Here is a 24,151-nt window from a genome sequence, read left to right on the forward strand (position 1 = left end):
GACTGTTATCGCTTTCCGTAGTTTTTTTTATCTTCCAGATTTCACCTGTCGTTTTAATGTTTTTAAAGTATTTCAATTCTCAGAAATTAACAATCTACTTGCTATTTCTCTGTTGCTGATCTTGGAGATACCAATTATTCAAGACGAACCCTAAATTCTGTGGAGTCAAACGTGTATAATCTTGTGTCGAGATATGTTTTAGTGTCGTTAGTATCTACCCCAAATGTAATTTTACACCCAATCACTCTGTCATGAATTTTACACCCTATCACTCTGTCATGAATTAGAAAATCTTCAGACTTCGATCTGTCATTATACTTAGTATGCTTTTATAAGATTTAAATATGTAAGATAGTAAACTAAATAACCATGTTAATATAAGAAAGTGTAAAATAATTTCAGCAAAAAAAGATTTTGGAATATAAACTTAATGGTTGTTACACTAAAAAGGTCAATAAAAGTTTATTTTAAAAAAATTTTACTTCAAAAAGTTTACAAACAATCCTCTTATAAACAAACGACGTCGTAAAATACTTTTGTTAAATAAAAACAGAGTTTATAAGCAACGCTGTAATAACTGTCGACGCTGTAATAGTTGTCGACGTTGAATTAATTGTCAGCACTATAATAGTTGCCAATTCTGTAATGGTGTAATAAGCGTAATGGAACACTTTAAATTATAGTTTTAAAATATCTGGTCTGCATTTTCTTTGCCAATTAAATAAAACCTATTTAAAACTTTGTACATAATTCTTTTCAAACCAAACAAGACCAAATCGTGAAGTTGTTTAAAAGGGTTTATTAGATTACTTTCATTCTAATTTTACGCTTGTGTCTGAGAAAATTTAGAAAACTATTAGAAATAAAAATTATTTTAGATTTGGTAGTTTTATCAGCTTTAACGATGTGGGACGAAACAGGGCGCTTTTATGACGTGTTTAATATATCCTTTTTGTCTCTGCAGAGCTAATTAAAAATGCGTGTAATGCGTTTTAATGTTTTTAGATGTACTTAAACCAAGCTAAACGTGTCATGTGCGACACCAATCTTGTTGACAATTGCGCGAATGGGACAAATCATCTTTCAAATCTAAAGAACAATTATTCGAAAAGCTGTGGCAATATGGAACAAAAGTGGCACGTTTAATCCTTAACGATTGTCTGAGGTACAACTGGAAAACATAATCTTATAAGATCAGTTTTATAAAAATGGGATTTTACAAATTATCTTGTGTAAACTGTTGTGTAGTTCTCTTTTTAATCTTTAAAATCATTTATGTTATCAGAAATCTTCGCCTTATCATATTTAGGATTTATTATCTTTTTTTTTTGACTGGACGAAATTTAGCTCAACATTTTTTTCTGGACAGTTTACATTGTAGATACGTAGGTGGGATAACTTATATTGCATTCTATTTAGGACAATAAAAATAGAATTTTTTGGCTGGCAACCATTTTCGACGGAATCAAATGCCAAACAGGCAACATGAAAAATAAAAGATAAATTAAAAAAATAGAGTTTTTAAATGGTTAACATAAATAACACTTAGAAATTCATTTTAGCAAATCGAGATTGAATAATCAACCCCTCCCCCCTTTCCCCGATGGTTTCAAAGGTATTAAGTTTTTTTTTTTTTTTTTTTTTTTTTTTACACAATGAACGCATAAAGAGACTTCTTATTTCACTTCCTTTTATAAAATTCTTGTGTAACGTTTGAAAAGTTTAAAATGTTAGTTTTTTTCTTATTTTGTTTTGTTTTTAGTCAAATTTTGTAAAATTTATTTGAACTTTTCGCTCAACATTCTCAAACTTAAAGTTTTTATTTTGAAATTGGTCCGTAGTTTTATTTCCAAAATAAAACTACGGACCAATTTCAAAATAAAAATGTCCTGGTTGTTAAACATAAGATGACCACTAAAAACAAAATCCAAAGATAAATGCTTTAGATTTTTGAGATTTTAATCAGAAATTAAAAAGAGGAAAGATCGACAAAAATCAATTTTCTGTCAAACTTTTACTGGAGTGTTTTTGATGAATAAGAGCGGGATTAACAGCGATTTTATACATTTAAGAGATAGCGTTTTGAAAAGTAAATATCTAAGTCTTTCAATGCTCACTCAAAAATGACCGGATATTTGCTGACTAGACGATGTGCGACAAATGATCGACAGTTCCAAATGATTAGACATTAACTAATAATTATTTATACAGAATAATTATTAAATGTAATATTGAATTGATTTTTTTTTTTTTTTTTAAATATTTCTTAGATATTGTTTATTTTTTCTTTGTAAGAATTATACTCCATGGTTTCGATTACACATTGCAGACGATGATTTCTTTATTTTTATTCGCAAAAACTCGGTTCCAGGGATCAAACACTGTCTCGTGTTTTTAAAGTTCCAAGTTGATCTTTTACTGCTGATAATAAATAAACTTTTTTAAGATAATCTAGAAGATATACAACGGAGTAACTGCTATTATGTAATCAGCTTAAAATTAAGAAAATGAGAAAACAGCGCATATTTTAACATTTCTGTACTAACATAATTTTCATAGAGAAGAACAAGGAAGAAGATAGTTCATTTGAATGAAATATAAATTCTAACATTAATTGCGAAATTTCTCATCGAATCTGTGGCAATACATGTTTTGTATTAGGTCAGTTCTCAGTTAAAAAGAAAATAACATTAGAAAAATTCACACAACGTCGAGACGAAAAGTTGAGAGATCTTTCTGAAACAATGAAACAACAAACACTGATTATTTTCTTATCTTTTATTATTTTTGTTTTCTGATCTTTTATTAAAATTTTTTTGTTTGTTTTGAAAACTAACAGCACTAAAGTTTTTGACTAAAACACTTTTTCTCCGCAATCTACAAAAATCACCACAACATCCGATATAATTGGTGTAATAAATTAAATTTGATCCTTTTTTTTTATTTTTTGTATAATTATGTATAAAATAAGTTAAAAAAAAAAAAGATTAAAACCTCCTATTTTTTACCCTAATCCTTACTCAAAGAACTGTCCCATCCGTCACTCACATTAAAGTGCATATAAACGACAGATACAACGACTGCAGCTGCAAAAAGCAATTCCAAACGTCACAATAGTAATAAAAATTATTACAAACACAACAACATTAAGAGCAATTATAATAAATACAAAATCAAAAATAACAACAACAGCGATAGCGACCGCAACAAAATAGAAAATTAAAAAAAAAATTTATTGTAAGTGGAAAAGGCTTCGTCAAATTCGAATAAAAAGGGAAAAATTGTGTAAATATTGGATTTTATGATGACGCACATCTGATTAGGTGAATTTATCTAACTCACTTATAATCGCCGCATAATTTCAGATTAGTGGTTTTTGTACATATTCCATTTCAGATTATAGATTTTGGTAAGTTTTTTTGAGTGCAATAAGTCATGCTGTCCATATTTTAAATTAAAAAGTGTAAATAAGTTTTAGCAATAGCTTAAACATAATAATATTACACAATGGTCATTTTATTGTATGGTTTGAAGCTAGTATCATTTTAGATAAAATATTATTTCTATTTGTATTTACAAATACGACTGACTCGTGGAGATCTGAGATAACAAGAAAGTAGATTATTTCTTGCGTAGATAATAAATCTTTCGTTTTTAAATGTTTTGAAGGAAAGTTTTAAGTGTACCTCCAAAATAAGGTTTTTAGTTAAGCAATCACACTAAAATTTATTGGCATAAACTATTTAATACTTCTTCATCAAAGAGAATGATTGCCAATTTTAGTAATATAATCATAATCGATTAATGGGAAAACGCTCAATATTATTAAATAAAATTGTGTATCGCTTTTAAAATGTATTAGTTCCATGTTTTATATTCTATATTTTTTGAATGTTTTTTATTTTTACCATTTATCGATAATTTTTGGTGTGCATTATTTTCAATATGTTAGTTTAATTTTCTTCACTTTTTATGTTCTAGATAATTAGCAATGTGAAATCATATGTGAGCAAAAAGTAGTAATTTGTTATACCAAACAGTAGTTATAGCTCTACTCTCTGACTGCATATGTAACACAGCTAATTATCTAAACTGAATTAACTGAGCTTCTTTAGAAAGTTTTTTTGTACCACTGTTCCTCAAATGTACTGCATATAGCTGATGGAACAGAGATGTATCTTCAATCTTAATTTAACTAATCTACATTCCTCTACAGAAAGTGAAGAAGATATGACAGTTGCCAGCTCAAGAAGACAAAGAACCTCTCCCTCTCTTGATTATTTGTTTAGTAATAAAGAAGGTATTTAATTTGTATTTCTTTTGTAATTAAATCTTTTAAATATTAATTTATATGATGCTATATACTACACTTATAGAGGATGTAAACTTTTAAAATAGTGATGCCCTTCATTTCAAAATTTTTATAACAGCACATAAAGCAGTAGTTTTTCTTAATTTTTGATATACTGTAATTTTAGCTTACTCGGTTTATGCTATACCCATTTAAGAAGGTTGCAGTTTAGTTTAATGTAAACTGTATTTCAGAACCTTTTTCTGACTATGCTTTCAATTGTATATGAGATAGAAATATTGATAATAAAGTATGTAATCCTTTCTCATGTAACTTGTTAACTTAGTAAAATTAGTAAAATAAATCCTTGAAGAAATCAATTTTTTTTTAAATTTTTGAACATCCATTTTACAAGGTTTAGACAATAAGGATATACAAAGCAAAACCAAAAAGGAAACAAGTTGAAGAAGCAGCTATTTCCAAAGACTATTTCTTTGTATCTAAGTTCAAATTAGTTATCAACTACATTTTTAAATGTAGTTGATGACTTTTTTGTTCATATTTTTATAAAAAGTTTTCACTTTTTAGCAAAAAGTATGAACAAGTTAGTTGTTAACAACAAAAATTGTTTAATTCTGTTTGAATTCCAGACTTTATCCTTGAAAATTTGGTACCATTTAGAGTACAAACACCAAATTGATGTTTATGGACAAAAAAAAACTGTTTGTGGATACTTTAATTATGATATTTAAAGGTTAGCAATCTGTTAAAAATGAAAGCTGCTCACCCAAAGTAATTAAAAATGAAATCACAGCTGTTCACCCAAGGTAATTAAAACAATTTTCAGTTAATCCATTGTAGATTCATTTTAAGTGATAATTTATCAGCGTTGTGTCAATTTTAACTGTAAAACCTATTTCTTATCCAATTACCAGATGTCTTTTTTTTCTCATCTGAACCTAAATTACATAAAATGAATTCAAGTTCTTGCTCTGTCATTCTGTCATTTGTTTACAATTCTGTCATAAATATAGGGTTTAGTGAACTTTTCTATTACATTTTTCAAGTTGGGGTTCAACTCATTCTAAAAAAGGCTCTCACAATAACTTTAAAATTTAGCAGAAAGTTTACAAACAGCCATAAATTGAGAAAATTTCCCGGCATGTAAGGACAATGAGAATCTTTTTTTTACCATCATCAGGTTACATTCCATCATCAGATGATGATGTTCAGGTGGTTATAATTGTTTTCTGATTTCTTAATCTGCTGCAGCTTTTAGATGTGTCACAATTTTGTTTAAGGCTATCTGCTTTTAGGGCTATAATGCTCTTTCTAAGACCAGTTTTTTTAAAAAAAAATAATAAGTTTTTTCATCTGTTGTAATTTTGTTGTCTCTCAGTTGTAATTTTGGGTTACTTTGACCAAAACAAGTCAAAACACATTGAAAATGGTTGCAATTGCTCTAAATTTCTTCAAAAGCAAATTTTATTGTAATTTGATACATTGAAATCTTTTCCTTTTGCTCAACTGATTGAATTAGTCCCTTCTTTCCCATTGTAAAAAATGTTTTTAAAAAAAATTAACTCCTCAACTGAAAAGTAGAGAGATTGCAAGCAGCTAAATTAAATGTTTAAAGGTTGTTCATAACCTTTTTAACTCAAACATTTTTGTTAAGTTTTTAATCATTTCTAAATAAATTTTTTTTTATAAAATTATCTTACACAAAGGTTTGCACTTTGATAACAACAATGATCCCAGTAAATTTTGATAAAATCAGCTACTGTATATCAAAGTATACTTAAAATATAAATGTAGTCTCTTATTTATTAATAACAAATTTGAAACATATTACATAATAAACAAGATATACTTTTTGTATTTCATTTAAAAGTTAAAAGCTAAGTATGTAATTAATTCTTTTTTGCCACTACATAAACTTGATTTCAAACTTAAAGTTGAACTATTTTTATTTCTAGTACTCGCTAGAAGATTGAAAAACAGACCAGATCGTGTGTCGTTGGTTGAGCGCCATATTATTCCAGGTGTGTTTTATAATATCAAGTTTGCAAACTACATAACCTTATTGTTAACATATTTTTTTTGTGGGCAGTTTTAAATATAGTTTATTGGTACCTTAATATAGTTTATTGGTACCTTTTAACAGCACCAAAACATTGAAAATATCTAAGTTAATATTTAATGTTTTGTAAAGTCAGTTATTGTAATTTATGACCAATAGTGAAAAAATATCAATGAAGTAAAAACAAGAGTTAAAGCTTTTTTGAAGTGTTATATTATCTCAAGCTGTAAAACAAAGAAAGCTTTTTTTTGTTGTTGATCTAAACTTATATTTTATACTTTCAGCTCAATTAACCAATCCTGGAATATATGATAAAGTCACTCAATTAGAGAGGAGGAAGGTAAATCAGTTGATCATTATAATTTCCTGTGGATATATTTCCAGAAAACCATTGCTAAAGCATATGCTGCTCTCTACTTTTATTTAAAAATGTGATGATTGCATTTACATTTGGTTATGTAGTAAGAACTTTTATTTTAGACAAGCGATTTTCTTCAGAAGAAGATACGTGTCCGACCAAGTCGTAACCAGCTAGTCCAAAGGCATATATTGACAGGTGAATGAGAAATTGATATATTTAAGTTGTTTTAGTGAGACCAGATTTCCATATAATGTAGATCAACAGAAAGCACATATTTTTAACTATTCTTAGTTTTTTAGCAAGCAAAGGTTGTATGTATGTGTATGCATGTGTGTATTATATGTGAATATTTATAATACAGATACATACATACATACATACATACATACATACATACATACATACATACATACATACATACATACATACATACATACATACATACATACATACATACATACATATAGCAATTATCTAAGTTGTAGCAAAAAAAAATTGATATGATCCATTCTATTATTGCATATAGTATCAAACTGATGTCCATTCTGATGTTTCATATATTTAACTCATGTTCATTGCATGCAGTTTCAAAAGAAATAGGCATGTGATATTCACTAATTCAATGATTTTTTATAAAATTCCAAATAGTAGCAGTCATGACATTTTTATATTTAAAGAGCATATTGAATAAACAAGAAATGAACAATGAATACAATCTTCTGTCTAAATTACCTATAGTAGAGTGCTATTAACTGGAAACATTTTTTCAATTTTCATGTGACAGTTGCTCTGATGTCAAAATCAAATTAGTGTCATGTCAAAATCAAATTAGTGTCTTGAAAAAAATTAAAATAATCACAAAAAATAAATTATTATTCGCTAAAGTTTATGTGTATTTTGAAACAAACTATAAATGGCTTTGCAAAAAATACAGTTGCTTTTAAATTTATAACTCAGTTATATTAATTATAATTATCGTAATTATAATTTTTTTTTTGCATACTTTTTTTAAGAGGGGGGATAGTTTAAAATTGCATGTGACACCCTGATTGTGTTAAAATATTACTTAGTAATTTTGATTAAGAATTTATCAAAATTTGAATAAGAACCAGAGTTGTTGGGATATACTTAATGAAATACTGTTATAATTAATGAAAACTGTAGTTACAAGTTTTAAATTTCCAGAAATATTAATCGTATATCCTTAACATTTTCATGTACCTATGCTCAATGAGCACAACTATAGCTTTCATTTTAGTTTAAGTGAATTAGTAGTTCACCATCCACAAGTTCAGTTTTTTGGTGATGATGTATAGATGCTTGGTGGCTTTTAAATAGATTTGAATTTATATTAATATTTGATTACCAAATTCCTTAGAGTACTAAGCATATCACTCTTAATGTGCTCTTTAAATTGTAATTACATTTCTGTAAAATGACTTTTTTTTATACAGAATGACACTTTGAAAGTGTATATAAAAAACATAGTTTTAAAAAATAATTGCATTTATTGATTTTCACTCAATATTCTCTTCAAACCAATTGTTAAAATGATTACTACTTTATCAATTATTTTAATTTGTTCTGTTTTGTTTTTCCTGTAAAATATTATATAAAATTGTCATTGTTGATAAATTTAACAACATTTAAGGGTTTTTATGAGACTTTTTAGTTTGGAATTTAAGATAGAATAAAAATAGTATTAAAAACAGAAAGATTTTGTTTTATTATTATCAAAATTGTTATAGGGTTTTTCTTTTAGTATGATTAGTTTATGATTAGTTTAGATTTGCCAAACCAGTTCTCTTTCAAATAATTTAAAAACTAAGTCAGTGTCTTAATTATAATATTGTAAACTATTTGTCCTTTCACAGCTAACATTTGTATGGTTAATGTAATTTTTAATTAACTTTTGTAATAAAATTTTGATTATAATTTTATCATATAACTTGAAAGATGTTTAGAAATAAAAGTGTAATTGAATTTATTACATTTAGACACTCGAGCCGATGGTGCTTTACTTGAGACACTTACAAAGCTGGAGCGGCAGCGTATTGCTGACCACCTAAGTGAGCATTTACTTCAAAGACCTGGTCCCATAGAACTTATACAGGGAAAAATTTTGTCTGTTGATTCGCCAATTCAAAATGTACTTAATGAAGTTTCATTTGATTATGCTAACAAGGGTACAGATTCTGCAACAATCTCAGAGCTAGAAAGCAGAATAACCACACTTAAATGCACTCCTTCTCCTGGCTCTCCTTTACCAAGTCCATTATTTCCTAAACACTTTTTTGAAACAGTTCATGCAACTCAGTTAAACACCAATTTACACAAAACAGATAAAGAGTTTTCAGAAAATGATTTATTGCTGAAATCCATGTGCAATGAGCTGCCAAATCAAATTCAACTCAATGAGTATTCAAAAAACACTAAGCTAACTGCAACACAGATTTCATTATCACAAAAAGAAAATGAAAAGCTGGTCAAAGCAATAGTTAATAAAAAATTTAGACCTCAAAAACCAAGAGTTAAAAAGCTTAAATTCCATGAATGTCGACCAGCTGAAATGCGATCTTTGAAAGATGATCATATTGATGAACGCTATCAGAGTTTGCTAGAGCAGCAAACATTGTACCTTCGATTACAGGTTATGCAGCAAAATGCAATGTTAAATGCACTTCAGGGTAATGCAGATCCAATGGCAAATATGACAGAAGAAATTGAGAATGTTGTAGAAAAAGATAGGAGTTTGAACAATGAACCTTCAGTAATTTTATCACTAGAAGGTAAAAATCTTGAAGAGATGCGAGTTATTGAATTACGTGCTCAACTGAAACAACGTGGCTTACTTGTTTCAGGATCTAAAGCTCGATTGATTGAGCGTTTATTAGCCTATGAAGGGGGTCGCTCTAATTCTTCAGATTTTAATAGAATTAAAGACCCACAGTTAATAACAACTTCTACAAATTCTTCACCTCTTTCAATTCCTACTTCATCAGTTCTTCAAGTTACAACATATTCTACTGGTGGAGGAAATACATACCAACTAATACAAGCAGTTCCTGCATCTAATCAGTCTATACCAGAGTATCAAGTCATGCATGCTAGCTATGCACCAACTCAACAGGTTCAGCATGTTCTTCAGCCTTTAACAAGTTATGCTAAGTTAGATGATAAAACTGAAATGAAAACAATATTTCCAAAATCTGCTGAACCTCCCTTGCAATTATCTCTGAGTGGTCCCTCAACAATTATTTATCAGCAGCCTCACTATGTCAGTGAAGGAAAAATAGCAATCCCTCACTACTATCAATCAAATGGTGTTACGTATATGACTCAACAACATTTATCTACGCATTTGTCTGCTTCTGCTACCGATTTAGGCCAACTTTCTCAAAGTGTGCCTTCAACTATAAAATACTCAAATGATTACATAATAAATCCTGCAGTTGTAAATGTTTTGGGGAATTTTAAGGAAATTGTTTCAAATGTTAAAAATGATCAGTTTAGGGAAAGAGCCTCATCAGAGCCATATAAACCTAATAGTTACTTTTCAAGTTTAAATGAAGTTAAAGAATCCATTAAGCAAGAGAAAAATTCTTCAAGCAATTTGGTTCCAGATTTAAGCACACAAAAAAATAAGTTGCAGAGTGCAATACAATCGGTATGTTTATTATACTTTTCTTAAAATATACTTAGTTAAAATTTTAAAAGTCTTCAGCAAAGAAATACGTTTCATTTACATATTTTCATTTGAAATGTTTTGTAATAATGATTTTGCTACACACTAGTTTTCTTTAAAGCCGCCAGATTTTTTTTCGTTTTTTAATATATTGTTTAATTATTTAATTTATTACGTTATATCAAGTTAAATGATTGAATATCTTTCTTTTTTTTTTTTTAGAGTGTTGTAAAGTCAAATAATGAAATGGATGACATCATTGATATTATAGGAGGTGAATTGATGTTTAGAAGAGAATTCCGTTCATATATTTAATGCAAAATTATTCAAAAAAATATTCTTGCTTTCTATATTTTTTATAAAAAGTTCTTTTTTCTCATTGTTTTTCTAGAGTTATCGAAACCCACGTCGCCTAGCAATCTTACCTCTATGCCTACTGAAATTTTGTCAATAAAAAATGATAAATCGTATCAAAGCTGTTTACTCAGCAAACAAAAGTCTCTAAGAAAGAACTTTCTACCCACTCAACAGTCAAATAAACAAACATTTTTCTCAATCTCCGATATTCCTAATATTTTGTGTCCTGACAATTTTGTTACGAATCCTTACGAAAGTCTTGGTTCTAGTCATGGTGAGAATTTAAAAAATCACCAGCTTTCTTCTTTAAACGGAACTTTAAATGACATTGATCAAGCATCCTTGTCAAATGGTTTTAATCATACCGGAGCTTTTTCTAATCAGCATAATTCATTGGGTAATGTTAACCACCCTCTGCAGGTAAAAGCTGAGTTTGATTCCAGTTCTCCTATCAGCTCATCAGATGATCTCGCTATGGACTTAGATAACTTTCAAAACACAAACTCGATAAATAGTATCAACTCTGTAAATAATGACCAAGACCTCAGTTGGGTTGAAATGGATACAGAATCAACTCACGCCATACATTTTCAAAGTATTCCGCCTAAAGAAATTCTTATTAATAATCCTTATTTAGATCTATGCTACCAATCTCACTCGAGTGAAATTGATAATTTAATCATGCGACACGATCATGGGTTACATTCAAGAAATGAATATGTGTTCGATAGCAATGGAGGTGATGTTATTTATTCTAACAATGGCTTAGATCAAAACGATCAGTTTGTTTCTTTGTTTGAGCTGGAAAGCGGCGAGTATTAGTTTTAAATGGCTTTTGATTGTTTAGCCTATTTAAATTTTTTATATTACAAAAAAGTTCTAAACGATTCTAGACTATTATTTATTTTTATTATACTTATTATTTTATACCCTGTCGGTTTACAAATCATTTTATTAATAGTTGCTATTTTGTTTTTACTTAAATCGGATTTCAGCATTCGCAAAAGGAAACGTTTTTCAAGAACTTCAAAAGTTATTTTAGATGTTTTAAATAAATTTAGTGAAGTTTCAGTTATCTTTGCTCTTTTACCTAAAAACTACAGTTGAAATTTAGAGTTCGTTAACTTGTTAATATTGTATAAAATGAGCACAACGTTTTAGGTGTGTTATTTTAAAAGGTTTTCACCCTTCCAGTTCGGTTTAAGTTTAGTGTGTGTGTGTGCATGTTTTGTAGCGTTTACTCTGTGTAATTATAAATTAGAAGAAAAAATTCTGTTTGATTGCTTTTCTGTTTTCATTTATTGTACGTGTAAAATGCTTTTTTGTTTGTTTTGTAGCGTGGTGTGGTGTGGTTTTTTTTTGTTTTTTTGTTTTTCGCCATCGGAACAAAAAAATCGATTATGTTCGTGTTTTAATAAAATTTATTTATTTGTTTATATTTTCTTACATTTTCTTCAAGAGTCTTTGTTTTTTTTTTTTAAGTATTAATATTTTTCTAGCGAGTTTCCGTACCAAACATTTCTGACTTATTCTTTTTAAACATGGAAAGGGTTGGGGGAAGTAAAAAGGTGCATAGCATTTTGATCAGCAAATTGTGCAACCTAGTTTTAGTAATTCTTATGCTAATAAAAATGCACAGAATTCTAAAGCGTGAGAATCTGACACTTAAGGTTAATTTTTTATTTTGGAAAAACAACTTAACACATTGAAGCTTTTAAATTTTTTACTTTCTTACTGGTTTCCGGTTCAGTGTTTTTTCAATTTCATAATTTTAAGCTTGTTTCTTATTGAAAGATATTTGAACTCTGATTGGTATTCTATATTCAACAGTTTTAAAAGATTTGACAAGTTTTAAAACGTCCTTTCTTACATACACCATACTAAGGTCCCTGGAAATATAAGAAACACAGCAAAAAAAAAGCAACCTATAGTTAAATATTAATAACAGTATTCTTTTTATCAATTGTACAAAGTTAATAGTAAAGTTTTTTATACACTGCCCGGCAAAAGTTTCCGGTCACTCTGTTTTTTGTAAAAAACATATAAAAAACAAATTAACTAATTACAATTAACCAAATATCATTACAAATAATTGCAAACTAATCAACGTCTTTAAACCTATGATAAAAATGAACAAGTTTATGCAATATAACACGAACAAAAGTTGTTTGTTTTTTTTTTTATCAAAAAATCCACCTTTTGCTTTCCTTACTGCACAAACAAGTTTTGGCATGCGTTTGATTAAATTATTCAAATAAATTGGAAAAATACTTTTCCACGCTTGTTGCAAAATTGACTACAAATGAGTTGTTGATGTAGAACGCTCTTTTCTTATCTCACAGTCCAGTTGTTCTCATAGTAACTCCATTGGGTTGAGATCAGGGGATTGTGGGGACCATGTCATAATCTTGAGTCCTCCGCGAGCTTCTTTTTTTTTTTGCAAACAGTTTGTACAGTATTTAGATGTGTGTTTTGGGTCATTATACTGTTGCATGGTGAACTCTTGGCCAATTAGACGCTTTCCACAATGCATAGCATGTCTACATAAAATTTTATGATATCCTTTCTTATCGAGAACTCCATTTATTTTCAAGAGATTTCCAACCTGATTAAAAGCAAAACAGCCTCACACCATTACTGAACCTCTACCATGTTTGACTGTGGGCAGTATACACTGTAAATGAAATTTTTCAATTTATATATCACATAGATTCGTTGCTTTGTTCCAAAAACAAGAATTTTGGATTCGTACGTCCACAATACATTTCGCCAGTGTTTTTCTGTCCAACTTGAATGTGCTAGAGCCCAGTGAAACCTCTTTTTTTCAATTTATCGATTTTAGAAGAGGTTTTTGCTTAACAGCTACTCTATCATTTAAGCCAACAGTTTTCAAGCGACGTCTTACAGTTCTTTCTGAAATAGTTTTATTATGAGCAGGATTGAAGTTAGATCTTATTTCTTGGGCTGTTAATCGTCTATTTCGTTTACATAAGAGTTTAACTGACTTGTCTTCAGCCTTTGATGTTTTGCAGGACGTCCAGTTCTTTTCCTATCTATATTTGTACCAGTACATTTAAACCGACGAATAGTATCACTCACTGTTGATTGCTGTCATTTCGACAATTTTTTAATATATCTAGAAGAACGACCATCATTTGCCAGAGTAACAATTGAAGAACGCGTTTAGTTCTAGTGATAAATTACATTTCTTTGACATTTTATATTATTTTCTAAAATTTTAGTCTAAAAATAATCAAAATGCACTTTTATAAACTGGAAATTAAAAAACAATATCAAATTTTACTCAGCTATATAAGATATTAACTTAATTAACACTAGAAGCCCCAGGATTTTTATGTACCTAGAAACCCCAAAGTGGATCAATTGATCAAACTTAATATTTATATCCATTTCTTGTTTAAATGTATAAAACTAACAGTTAAAACTGTTAATTTTGATGTAAGTTATATTAAATATATAAATTTCTTTCACCCTACATATATATACATAGGTTTTATACCCAAATTACGGCGCGTTTTACACTAAGTAGAAGCTTAGTAGCATGATTTGCCTAAATCTGAATTACCAGCATATTTATACAGATTATTTAAGCCGAAAAAAAAAAAGAAATAAAATGTAAATATTAGCGAATAAAATAAAATATTGTTTCCGCATAATTGGTATAAATATGCTGCCACCACAATTACACTAATATTACTGCTTTAAAGTATGAAACTTACTATTATTTGACCTGTAGAAAAATCATAAAAGCTATTAATATTAATATTAGCAAACGCTAATGTTGTTTCATCATCAAAAACTTCTATTGTAGCACATCCTCTTCCATTTGACCAATCAGTTACATATCAACTTCCAAAACATGTGGCGGCGCAACATTGTTTGTTCATATTACAAGAACTCTCGAAAATTGACAGTGGTGATGAATCAGATTCAACGAAAGAAAATGACGTGGCAGATGTTGTTGAAGATAATCTTTCTGATGACGATGAAAGTAATACTTTAGTTTACAATTCAGAAAGTAGTAGCAATGATGACGTAGAAGAAAATTCATGCGGCGGGAGTAATTATTTAACTGTTAAAACTCGTAGAGATGATGTAAAATGGACTATTGGGTCAAAAGTTGAGGTAACTGGAAGATTTCAAACTCAGAATGTGTTTACTCCCAAAAGCGGAACAACTTCTTATTTTCTTAATGTTTTGACACCTATTGATGCATTTAGACTAATTATGGATAAAGGGTTTACACGCTTTAACAAAAAATGTACTGTTTTATCTACCAATTTATCAAATGAAGGATGGAATATAAGCAACATTGAACTTGATGCTTTCATAGGCCTAACATATCTTCGCGGATGCATGAACGCAAGAAATTTTCCAGTTAAATTCTTATGGTCTGAAAAATATGGCGACAAAGCTTTTATAGAAACTATGCCGCATTCTCGATTTGAAGACATCATAAAAAACGTTAGATTTGATATACGTTCAGAACGTAGAGAGCTCCTCCAAAGTGATAAATTTGCTCTTATGTCATAGATGCTGACAAGATTTGTAGAAAACAGCCAAAAATGCTATATACCTGAGGAATCTTTAACAATTGATGAGCAGTTGTTCCCAACTAAAGCTCGGTGTCGCTTTATACAGTATATGCCTAATAAACCGGACAAGTTTGGAATCAAATTCTGGATTTTAGCTGATCTAAAGACTAAATGTTGTCTCAGTATCAAACCGTATCTAGGTAAAGATGAAAGCCGTGTAGAAAATTTGGGTACTCATGTGGTCATGTCACTAATGGAACCATATTTAGGCCGCGGGTATAATGTTTCTACAGATAACTTTTTTACAAGTGTCGATCTTGCAACAAAACATTTGCAAAAGAAAACTTCAATTGTTGGAACAGTTAAACATAGTAGAAAAGAAATTCCAGCATTTGATCCACTTCCACTTCACGATTCGACTTTCTACATAAATGGCCCATTGAACTTGATTGTCTACCAGGCAAACGACAAGAAAACTGTAATTTTATTATCAACAGAGGTGCGACTAAGCAAAGTGACAGGAATAAGAAACCAGAGGGAATAATTTATTACATTGCGAATAAATGTGAAGTCGATAATGTTAGATTCAATGTGTCGACAAATGTCAATAAAATCTGGGTGCCGACGCTGGCCGCTAGCTGTTTTCTTCAATATTTTGGACTTGACTGGTGTAAATGCTTGCATCATTTTTAAAGCTACACAACAAAAAGTTTCGAGACGAAAGTTTTCTTTACACTTTTTATCTGAACAGTCAAGAGAAGCAAATATTAATCACCGAAAATCCCTGGTTGCTGCCAACAGTAATACCACAATTATCAATTCGTTTGAGATGCCAGATAAAAACAAACTGCAAACGTAATCTGGCATCAACAGTATGTGCAAATTTTAAGAAACCTGTTTGTGGAAAGTGCTTGTCAAATATATGCAAACATTGCAAATAACCTTAATTATTTGACTAAAATTGTTATGTATATGCACGTTTTCTATAAGGTGGATTAATTGATCCAGCTTAGGATTACAAGGTATAAATATTTATAGTCGCATCTCTGAATGTGTTTTTTATGTAGTTTTTCCGCTTTTCAGTAAATAATATATAAGTAATAAAAGTCATAAAATATCATTTTTTCAACATTAAAACTTTAGCTTCAGCAAAGTATCAAAGTCGTGTTTGGATCAACTGATCCACCTTGGGGCTTCTAGTGTTAATTTATTAATCCAATATTTTATATTAACTTCAACGAAATTATGACAAAAGAACAGCTGAACTTTATTTACAAATTTTTTACTAAGTATGTTCGAGCATGTTTATTATCCAAAAACGAAGAAAACATTTCAATATTAAAAACACATTAGCACAACTTAATTGAATTATTTTATGGCTTATATACAATTTTAAAATTTAATATCAATTATTATAGGTTAAAAACTATTAAAACTTTTAGTGACCGGAAACTTTTACCGGGCATTGTACATCAACAATGTTTGATGGCAAAGTTTTAAATAAGTATACCGAATCTTCTTGCTAAATTGCAAATTAAAACTTAAAAATATGAATACTTCAGGCTTAGTGCTATTTTTTCAAATAAAGGAAGACTACTTTAACCACAGATTATCCATGTTACAAGCCTGGATCAAATTTATAGAGTATATTTTCCTTACTTCATATAAACTAGAATTGGCTAATTCTACAAATAAAACACCTGCTAAGCAAAAAAGTCAAACGAAAAAGAAAATGAAAGACATACAAAATGTCTTTGGGAAAAAATGAGGCTAAAAGTGGATTAAGTAGTTCAAATTCAAGGGATTGGAATGTTGCACTTTGCATCTTTAAGAACCAAAAAATGGAGCTGAGGTTAAAGGAGTTGATGCTAGCTTCTGTAATAAATTTTCAATTGTGTTAACAGTGGTTATGAAATTAAATTATGAACGATTTGATGTGTATGGTAAAGAACTGCTGATTTTTATGTACAAACAAAGCGTTGAGGGGCGAGACTAATGGTAATCTATTGAAAGTAATTTTGAGAAAACAGTAAATGAAATTTGAAACCGATATAGTTTCCGACTATTTTGAAATATTTATTGAAACATTTCAACTAGTTTGAAATATTTATATGTCAATAATAACCATTATACTAGTAAATACTAAAATCCTATAAATAAATAAATGGTATATTTTTTGAGTAGTAGAGAGAATGGGTCGCATAAGTTAGTAGTTGGGAAATTTGACCATTCATTAAGTTATAATACATGGGTCATTAGCAGTTAATGATCCCCTTGCACCGGTCGGACTGTTATTTTCGGAAGCACAAGAGTCCGCCAAGTTATGAAACGAAATGATATAATTTTAATAAACTGTGTTTATATGATTACGAAAACCTTTCAAGAATATCATGACGTAAAAACACAGATCAATTTAATTTTCCTCTTGCAAAACAACGAGATTAAAAGCACTTCGTAAAAAAGCAATCAGTTTATTGAATATCGAGAATTCAGCAGTTCAGTTTATTGAATATCGAGAATATCGAGAATTCAGCAGTTCAGTTTATTGAATATCGAGAATATCGAGAATTCAGCAGTTCAGATGAAGAATATGGAACTAGAATGATTGTATTTTTCTTTTTAATTAAAAGGTTCTAAATAATTTTAAATTTAATTTTTTTGCTGTTAACCATTTGATGTGATTGTAGAATGATATGTTCTGATTAATATTTGTTTTATAACCATATTGTTTCTAAATTTATCGATTCTACTGCATTTAAAATTGTTTTTTTAAAAAAAGTTTTGATTGTCAATCATTTTTCGGCCAGTATATCCCATCGGGTGGTGCAATTGAAGAAACTCTATGAATAGCGGGTAAGAGGATAAAATTTGAAATATTGCAATGACAATGTTTTTAGTGACGATTTCGTAAAGACTAACTGTTATTCCCGCCAAATAATTTTCTTTTAAGACATTTGAAATAAACTTTGACTTTTAGTTGAGGATATTTATATTTGATACCATCTTTATTTAAAAAAACTGTCATATATAAATAAACAGTTGTAAATTCAGTTGTTCACCCCAATTCGGTCAAACTGGTTGTTATGTTAGTAAGTCAGCGATTCGCAACTACAGACTATAAAATGGAAAGGCTCCAAATATGAGCATCTGTCTTAGGTCATCCATAGAAATGCAATGAACGCACGTTATAATCCATAATTTTCTGAAAAGGCCTATGGATGCAATGTTCTATCACTCGTTCTTTGAGAATATCTCATCTATAAGCAATAAAAAATAATAGTAATAATTCTCAATTCACCCCCACATTTGAAAACAATCAATAAAATATGATTTTAAGAATTAAGAGATGATTTCCATAAATTTTAAGGCGAACACAAAAATTCAATTGGCCAGCATTAGTAATACTTAAATAATTGTCAATATTCTTTATACACAAATAGTCGTTTTTAAGGAAATGTAAATTAATGGTGTTTATGAAACTGATTTTAACAAAAAATCTTTGGTTTGTTTGAAAATCAAGTTTTGAAAATATTTACTTTCTGTAGACATTGCAGATCTATTTGTTATCAACGAATTTTTTATTATTAATGTTTAATTATTTTAAGTAAATTTTCCTATTGTTTTTTTGTGGCAATACTATATGGTTTTATAAAGACTACTTAACTCTTACATTAAATATATTAATTTATAACTTTTTCATTATTTAATTTTGTAACCAAGATGTTATAGATTATTACAGATGCCAGACTATTTATATATTGCACTTATTGTATATATCTTGGATATACAAAACCTTTAGGGGTGATTATGGCAGTTAGACTTACATTTAGATCTGTCCTTGCAATAGTACAAGTTTGTTCTACCACCCAGTACTGCAAGTGATATCTAAATGTAAATTTAAAAAACCTATTATTTTGCAAAAATGCTAATATTAAAATTAAATTTCTAAGTATTTATATCAGATGTTATAGTTAAGGCTTTGAGATCAGGAAATCAGGAAAGTCTTATTTGTGATGTAAGCTAATTGTAATATTGATTAATTTTTTTTTTTTTTGATTAATTTAAAAAATTTTCATTTTTCATAAAAATCAGTATTGTTTTTGTTTTTATAATGCTAGTTATTTTGGTAGCTTGACTACCATATCACTTTCTTATAGCACTACTAAAATTTCACTTTGCATCAGGTGACTTAAAGAATATTCTTATGTTCTACTAGTTTATTAGTATAATCTAATTTATATGTTTATAATATAAACTAAATTGTTATACCACTTTTATTCATTTAGAAATTTAGAGCTTAGTTTAATATTTTGGTAGCCTTACTGCCATATGATTTCTGGTTGCACTGCTATCTTATCATTTTCAAAAAAGAAATTTAAGAGCTGCTTGACAGAGTTACTAGTAACTCAAATTGTAACAAAATAAAAAGTACCCAAACTACATATAAAGTTTGCTAAAAATTATGATTAAATAGAACAAAATAATGCCTAAACTGGTTTTTAGGTAATGTAAACCACTTATTGGTCAAATTTAAAATTCAAATAAATGCAATTCTTTATACTTTGAATAGGAAATGATCATTTTAATTCCATTAGTCTTTCTTTTTCTGTATATAGGTAGTTATTTTATGTATTTTGTATTTAATCCTTTATTTTCAGTGTATATCTAAGATGAATCAATAATCCGTATAGTTGTATTTAAATATATATAGTTTTATCTCGTTCCTTTTGGTTTAAAATGGGGAAAAAGGCTAGAGGAGGTAGAGGTCGCTTTGTAGATTCTGAAAAGAAAAAAACAATACAAAACTCTAGAAAGGTGAAAGAATGGAATGATGAAAATGAATGTTCATTACCCAGCAATCAAGAACAAAATGAAGGTCTGTATATTTACTATAATAGTTACTATCAAGCTGAGTAACTGAGTTTTTTTTGTATGAGAGTGGTATTCTTTTCGCCCTATTATAATGAATTTTACTTTTTAGGAAATCATTTAAATTTCCCATTAACACTTGCTATGTGGGTAAGTAAAACTTTAAATGAAATACTTTTTAGTAACCTATATCTAAATTTCCAATTTTAAAAGATTTACCTGTTTGTATTTCTATTTGCTGTACTTTAGATATAATATTAAAACTAAATTTGTAATATTTTAACTGTAAACCTGAAAAATAGGAGAAAGAAAAACCTTAGTTCACTCAGAGGTCTTTTTTTATTTTGTGCTGTTCTTTAGAGTCTATCAAATTATTCAGAAACAATAAAAAAAAACTTAATTCTGTATGCTTTTAATCCAAACATTTTAAATTTTAGTTCCTAATAGAATATCAACGCTAATTTTTTTAATTTTTAATGTTTTGGATTCATCCTATGTAATTATTTTAAAAATAATATATATATATATATATATATATATATATATATATATATATATATATATATATATATATATATATATATATAATTTACGAAAAGTAATTACATAGGATGAATTCAAAAAGAAAAAAGCTATTGTAAGCATTTTTGTAAAACTTAATTATAGGTAGATTTAGTAATCTAGTTAGTGAATTAAGCAGTTTAACTACTAGTGAATTTTAGCAATTTCATTAAAGTTGTATATAGTAATTTACTTATTTATAGATAATTAAATTCTTTATTCCTCATTTTTCCACTAGGATTTAGGGCATTGTGATCCCAAAAGATGTACTGGTCGGAAACTTCAGCGTCTTGAACTAGTTAAACCTCTTCGATTAAATCACAGGTTTAATGGAGTTGTGCTCAGTCCTATGGGGCAAAAATATGTATCGAAAGCAGACTACGAAGTTGTTCTTAATCATGGAGCAGCAGTAATTGACTGTTCATGGGCGAAGCTAGACTCTACACCATTTGATAGAATGAAGTGTAATAACCCAAGGTTGTTGCCTCATTTGTTGGCAGCTAATCCAGTTAATTATGGAAGGCCATTCAAATTGTCATGTGTAGAAGCATTTGCAGCAAGTTTATATATTATTGGTAAACAAGTTTAGTTTGAAACTTTTATCACCAAATTTTTATTCAAATTGTATAAATTTATTCTTAACTTTGTTTATAATTATAAATTTCTAAATATCATGAAAATGTATATTTATAAAAACAGTTGTAAATAGTAAAAAAAAAAACTTGTTTTAAGTTTTTTAAATTTTTTTATGTTTTGTGTAATACGTAACTTTTCTAGATCCACGTTATTCATATAAATTTAGGTTTCAAAGATTTTGGTGAGATTTTACTTCAAAGATTTAAATGGGGTCCAAACTTTTTTTCTTTAAACAGGTATAAATATAAATTTTTTTTATTACTTTTAATAATTAAATGATAAAGTGTTTAATTTTTGGAGATTTTATGGAAAAAATAAGTTTTTTAATAGAAGTAATCTATTTTAAAATGATTATAGACAGCAAATTTTAAGTTGAAACAAAAATTTAATTTTGCAACAGTTAAATTTTTGTTCAAGAAAATACCAAGCAATAGAAAACTAATTGATTGGTATTTTCTTGTTTACTCATGTATTTGTTCATGTATTTGTTCATGTATTTGTTCATGTATTTGGTCATGTATTTACTCATGTATGTGGTCATGTATTGATGGAATAGTTATGTTGTTCTGTAAAATCATCGTTAGAGAATTGTTGGAGATGTATAGTGCATGTAATACAGATAGTGAGGTTCGTTCCTGTGAAAAGAAATGGCTTGAAAAATGTGAATCAGAATACCAGGCAATAAAAAATACAGGTATTTTTTTCCCTTAAAATTTTGAACTCCTTTTATATATATATATATATATATATATATATATATATATATATATATATATATATATATATATATATATATATATATATATATATATATATATATATATATATATGTAATTTTGGACTCTATTCATTGAAAAGTCAGAAATTTTTATTTTTTAATTACGTTCTTCAAGTATTTTTTTAATTTCAGACATGGAGTTTATTGATATGAATCTTACTGAAGGTTTTAACCCTAACAGAGCTTCAGCACTGTTACCTGGGAAAAGGTCAGTAATTAATTTTAGGTAATAACAGCCCATTTATTGCTGTTTATTGAGCTCTTCTGCTTTTGCTCACTTTTGATTAAACCATGAGCTATGCATATTTTTGCATTTTTTGTGGAACATTCGATTGTAAAAAAGACTTTTTTACATTTGAGACAAAAGTGAATTTTAAATGTCATATTCTAAAGGAATATGGTTCTAGCTTCAAGAAGTTTGTTGAATCATCGACAATAAGTAAAAATTACTGAGCTTGTTTAATAAAATAATGCATGATGTTAAAATATGTATTAAAAATATGTATTAAAAACTCAAATGCATAGAATAAGTATTTTCCACCTTCAAAGTGATGTGTCTTTGATTGAAGGGCTGAAGTGTTTTAAGAAATAGTTCAGTATAATATACGAATGACCCCTTTTGAGATTTAAGAAACACGTTTTCATTTGCTTATTTTTTTTTTTTTTTAATTTTCTTGTTGTGTTTATGTCATACTTTTTGTTTACGTCATATGCTTTTTTTTTACGTAAAATTGTTAGGCTCAACTCTCCTGATCATGAATTTGACGAATTGAGTGATAGCGATATTTCGACTGAATCTGTGAGCGATGAAGAGGATGATGATAAATCATCAGACTCATCAGATAGTGACGAACGGGTTGATAAATTTGGAAATACTATACCTAAAACGAAATATAAAATGTCGGAAAATGAAATATAAAATGTCGGAAAACGAAATATAAAATGTCGGAATACAACAGTAACGTAGTTATAGAAGTTAAAGAGGAATCTGTTTGCTTGAAATAATTGGGTGCTTTGATTTAGAGGAAGATTGTAAATTTTATTTACTATAATCAAATTTCTTTTTGGAATGGGATTGCTATTGGAATTGAAATAAGTATTAAGCACTAAGTATTAAGCATCTCGTTTTCAATGTGAGTTTATTACCTCGCTTTCAATGTGAGTTTATCAAGGAAATTATAGGACACTAAAGATAAAAATCGTCCGACAAATATGTAAAGTGATGTTGTTTGAGTCTTCTTGTGATTGTATCAAGTACGACCTAAAAAAATGAACCTTAAATTAAAAAACTTGTGAAGTTTTAGAGAATACTTGTTATTTATACATGACGAAGCACACAAACAAAATTGATTTCAATCAAAGGATTCCTACTGGAAACTTTTGAATACATTTTAAAGCAATTTTTAAAAAGATACCCTCATTAGCAACTGAATGACGGTTATGGAATCGGATGTTATACCTTATGGAAGGTGTGCACGACTTTTAAAATCAGCGTCGTTCTGCCATTTCTACGAACATCGTTCTGCCATTTCTACGAACATCGTTCTGCCATTTCTACGAATAGAGAATACTGTAGTGAATACTAGCACGTCCTTTTACTGCAGACCCAGTGTTTTGATAGCATTCTTTCAATCTATTTTTTAAAAATAACAAACTATGTATGAATATTAACTTGTAACAATAAAATTTCTTGCTTTTTTAAACACAGATATTTCTTTGTTAACAACCCAAGAAAATTATAGATTTATCTATAACTTCTGAATTATCTAAAAAAAAATCAAAAGTTTGATTTTGTGCATTAATCGTACGTAATTTATCGTAGAACACGAACTTGAAGACCATTTACAAAAATTAGGTCTAGTTCTTCAGATACCTGACATTTCTTTCGACTTGGTAAATTTTGTCCTTAACAACCCGCATAGCAAGTTATTTTTAATAATATTTTCAAAATGTAAATTTTGTCCTTAACAACCCGCA

At 28.5% G+C, this 24,151-nt stretch overlaps 3 protein-coding genes across 3 annotated transcripts; all 3 read left to right on the plus strand.

Moving 5' to 3' along the window:
* Positions 1-3,169: 3,169 nt before the first annotated feature.
* LOC145183940 (uncharacterized) lies at positions 3,170-12,059 on the plus strand. Its single transcript, XM_090093194.1, has 7 exons — positions 3,170-4,300; positions 6,268-6,333; positions 6,656-6,711; positions 6,852-6,927; positions 8,730-10,399; positions 10,640-10,691; positions 10,809-12,059. Exons 1-7 carry the CDS (start codon positions 4,162-4,164, stop codon positions 11,594-11,596), a joined length of 2,847 nt encoding a protein of 948 aa, XP_089949320.1. The 5' UTR covers positions 3,170-4,161; the 3' UTR covers positions 11,597-12,059.
* A 256-nt stretch (positions 12,060-12,315) lies between these two features.
* LOC149885907 (uncharacterized) lies at positions 12,316-15,328 on the plus strand. Its single transcript, XM_090094292.1, has 2 exons — positions 12,316-12,334; positions 14,565-15,328. The coding sequence occupies exons 1-2, from the start codon at positions 12,316-12,318 to the stop codon at positions 15,326-15,328; spliced, it is 783 nt and encodes a 260-aa protein (XP_089950418.1).
* Positions 15,329-18,986: 3,658 nt separating this feature from the next.
* Positions 18,987-23,877, plus strand: LOC145184148 (18S rRNA aminocarboxypropyltransferase-like). Its single transcript, XM_090093960.1, has 7 exons — positions 18,987-20,206; positions 20,312-20,349; positions 20,999-21,335; positions 21,563-21,632; positions 21,981-22,090; positions 22,307-22,382; positions 22,913-23,877. The coding sequence occupies exons 1-7, from the start codon at positions 20,068-20,070 to the stop codon at positions 23,091-23,093; spliced, it is 951 nt and encodes a 316-aa protein (XP_089950086.1). The 5' UTR covers positions 18,987-20,067; the 3' UTR covers positions 23,094-23,877.
* The last annotated feature ends 274 nt before the right edge of the window (positions 23,878-24,151 follow it).

Source organism: Hydra viridissima, unplaced genomic scaffold (genome assembly GCF_058129835.1).
Source record: "Hydra viridissima isolate aposymbiotic clone 2 unplaced genomic scaffold, HvirCarnegie_v1 scaffold_7, whole genome shotgun sequence".
Lineage (NCBI taxonomy): Eukaryota > Metazoa > Cnidaria > Hydrozoa > Anthoathecata > Hydridae > Hydra > Hydra viridissima.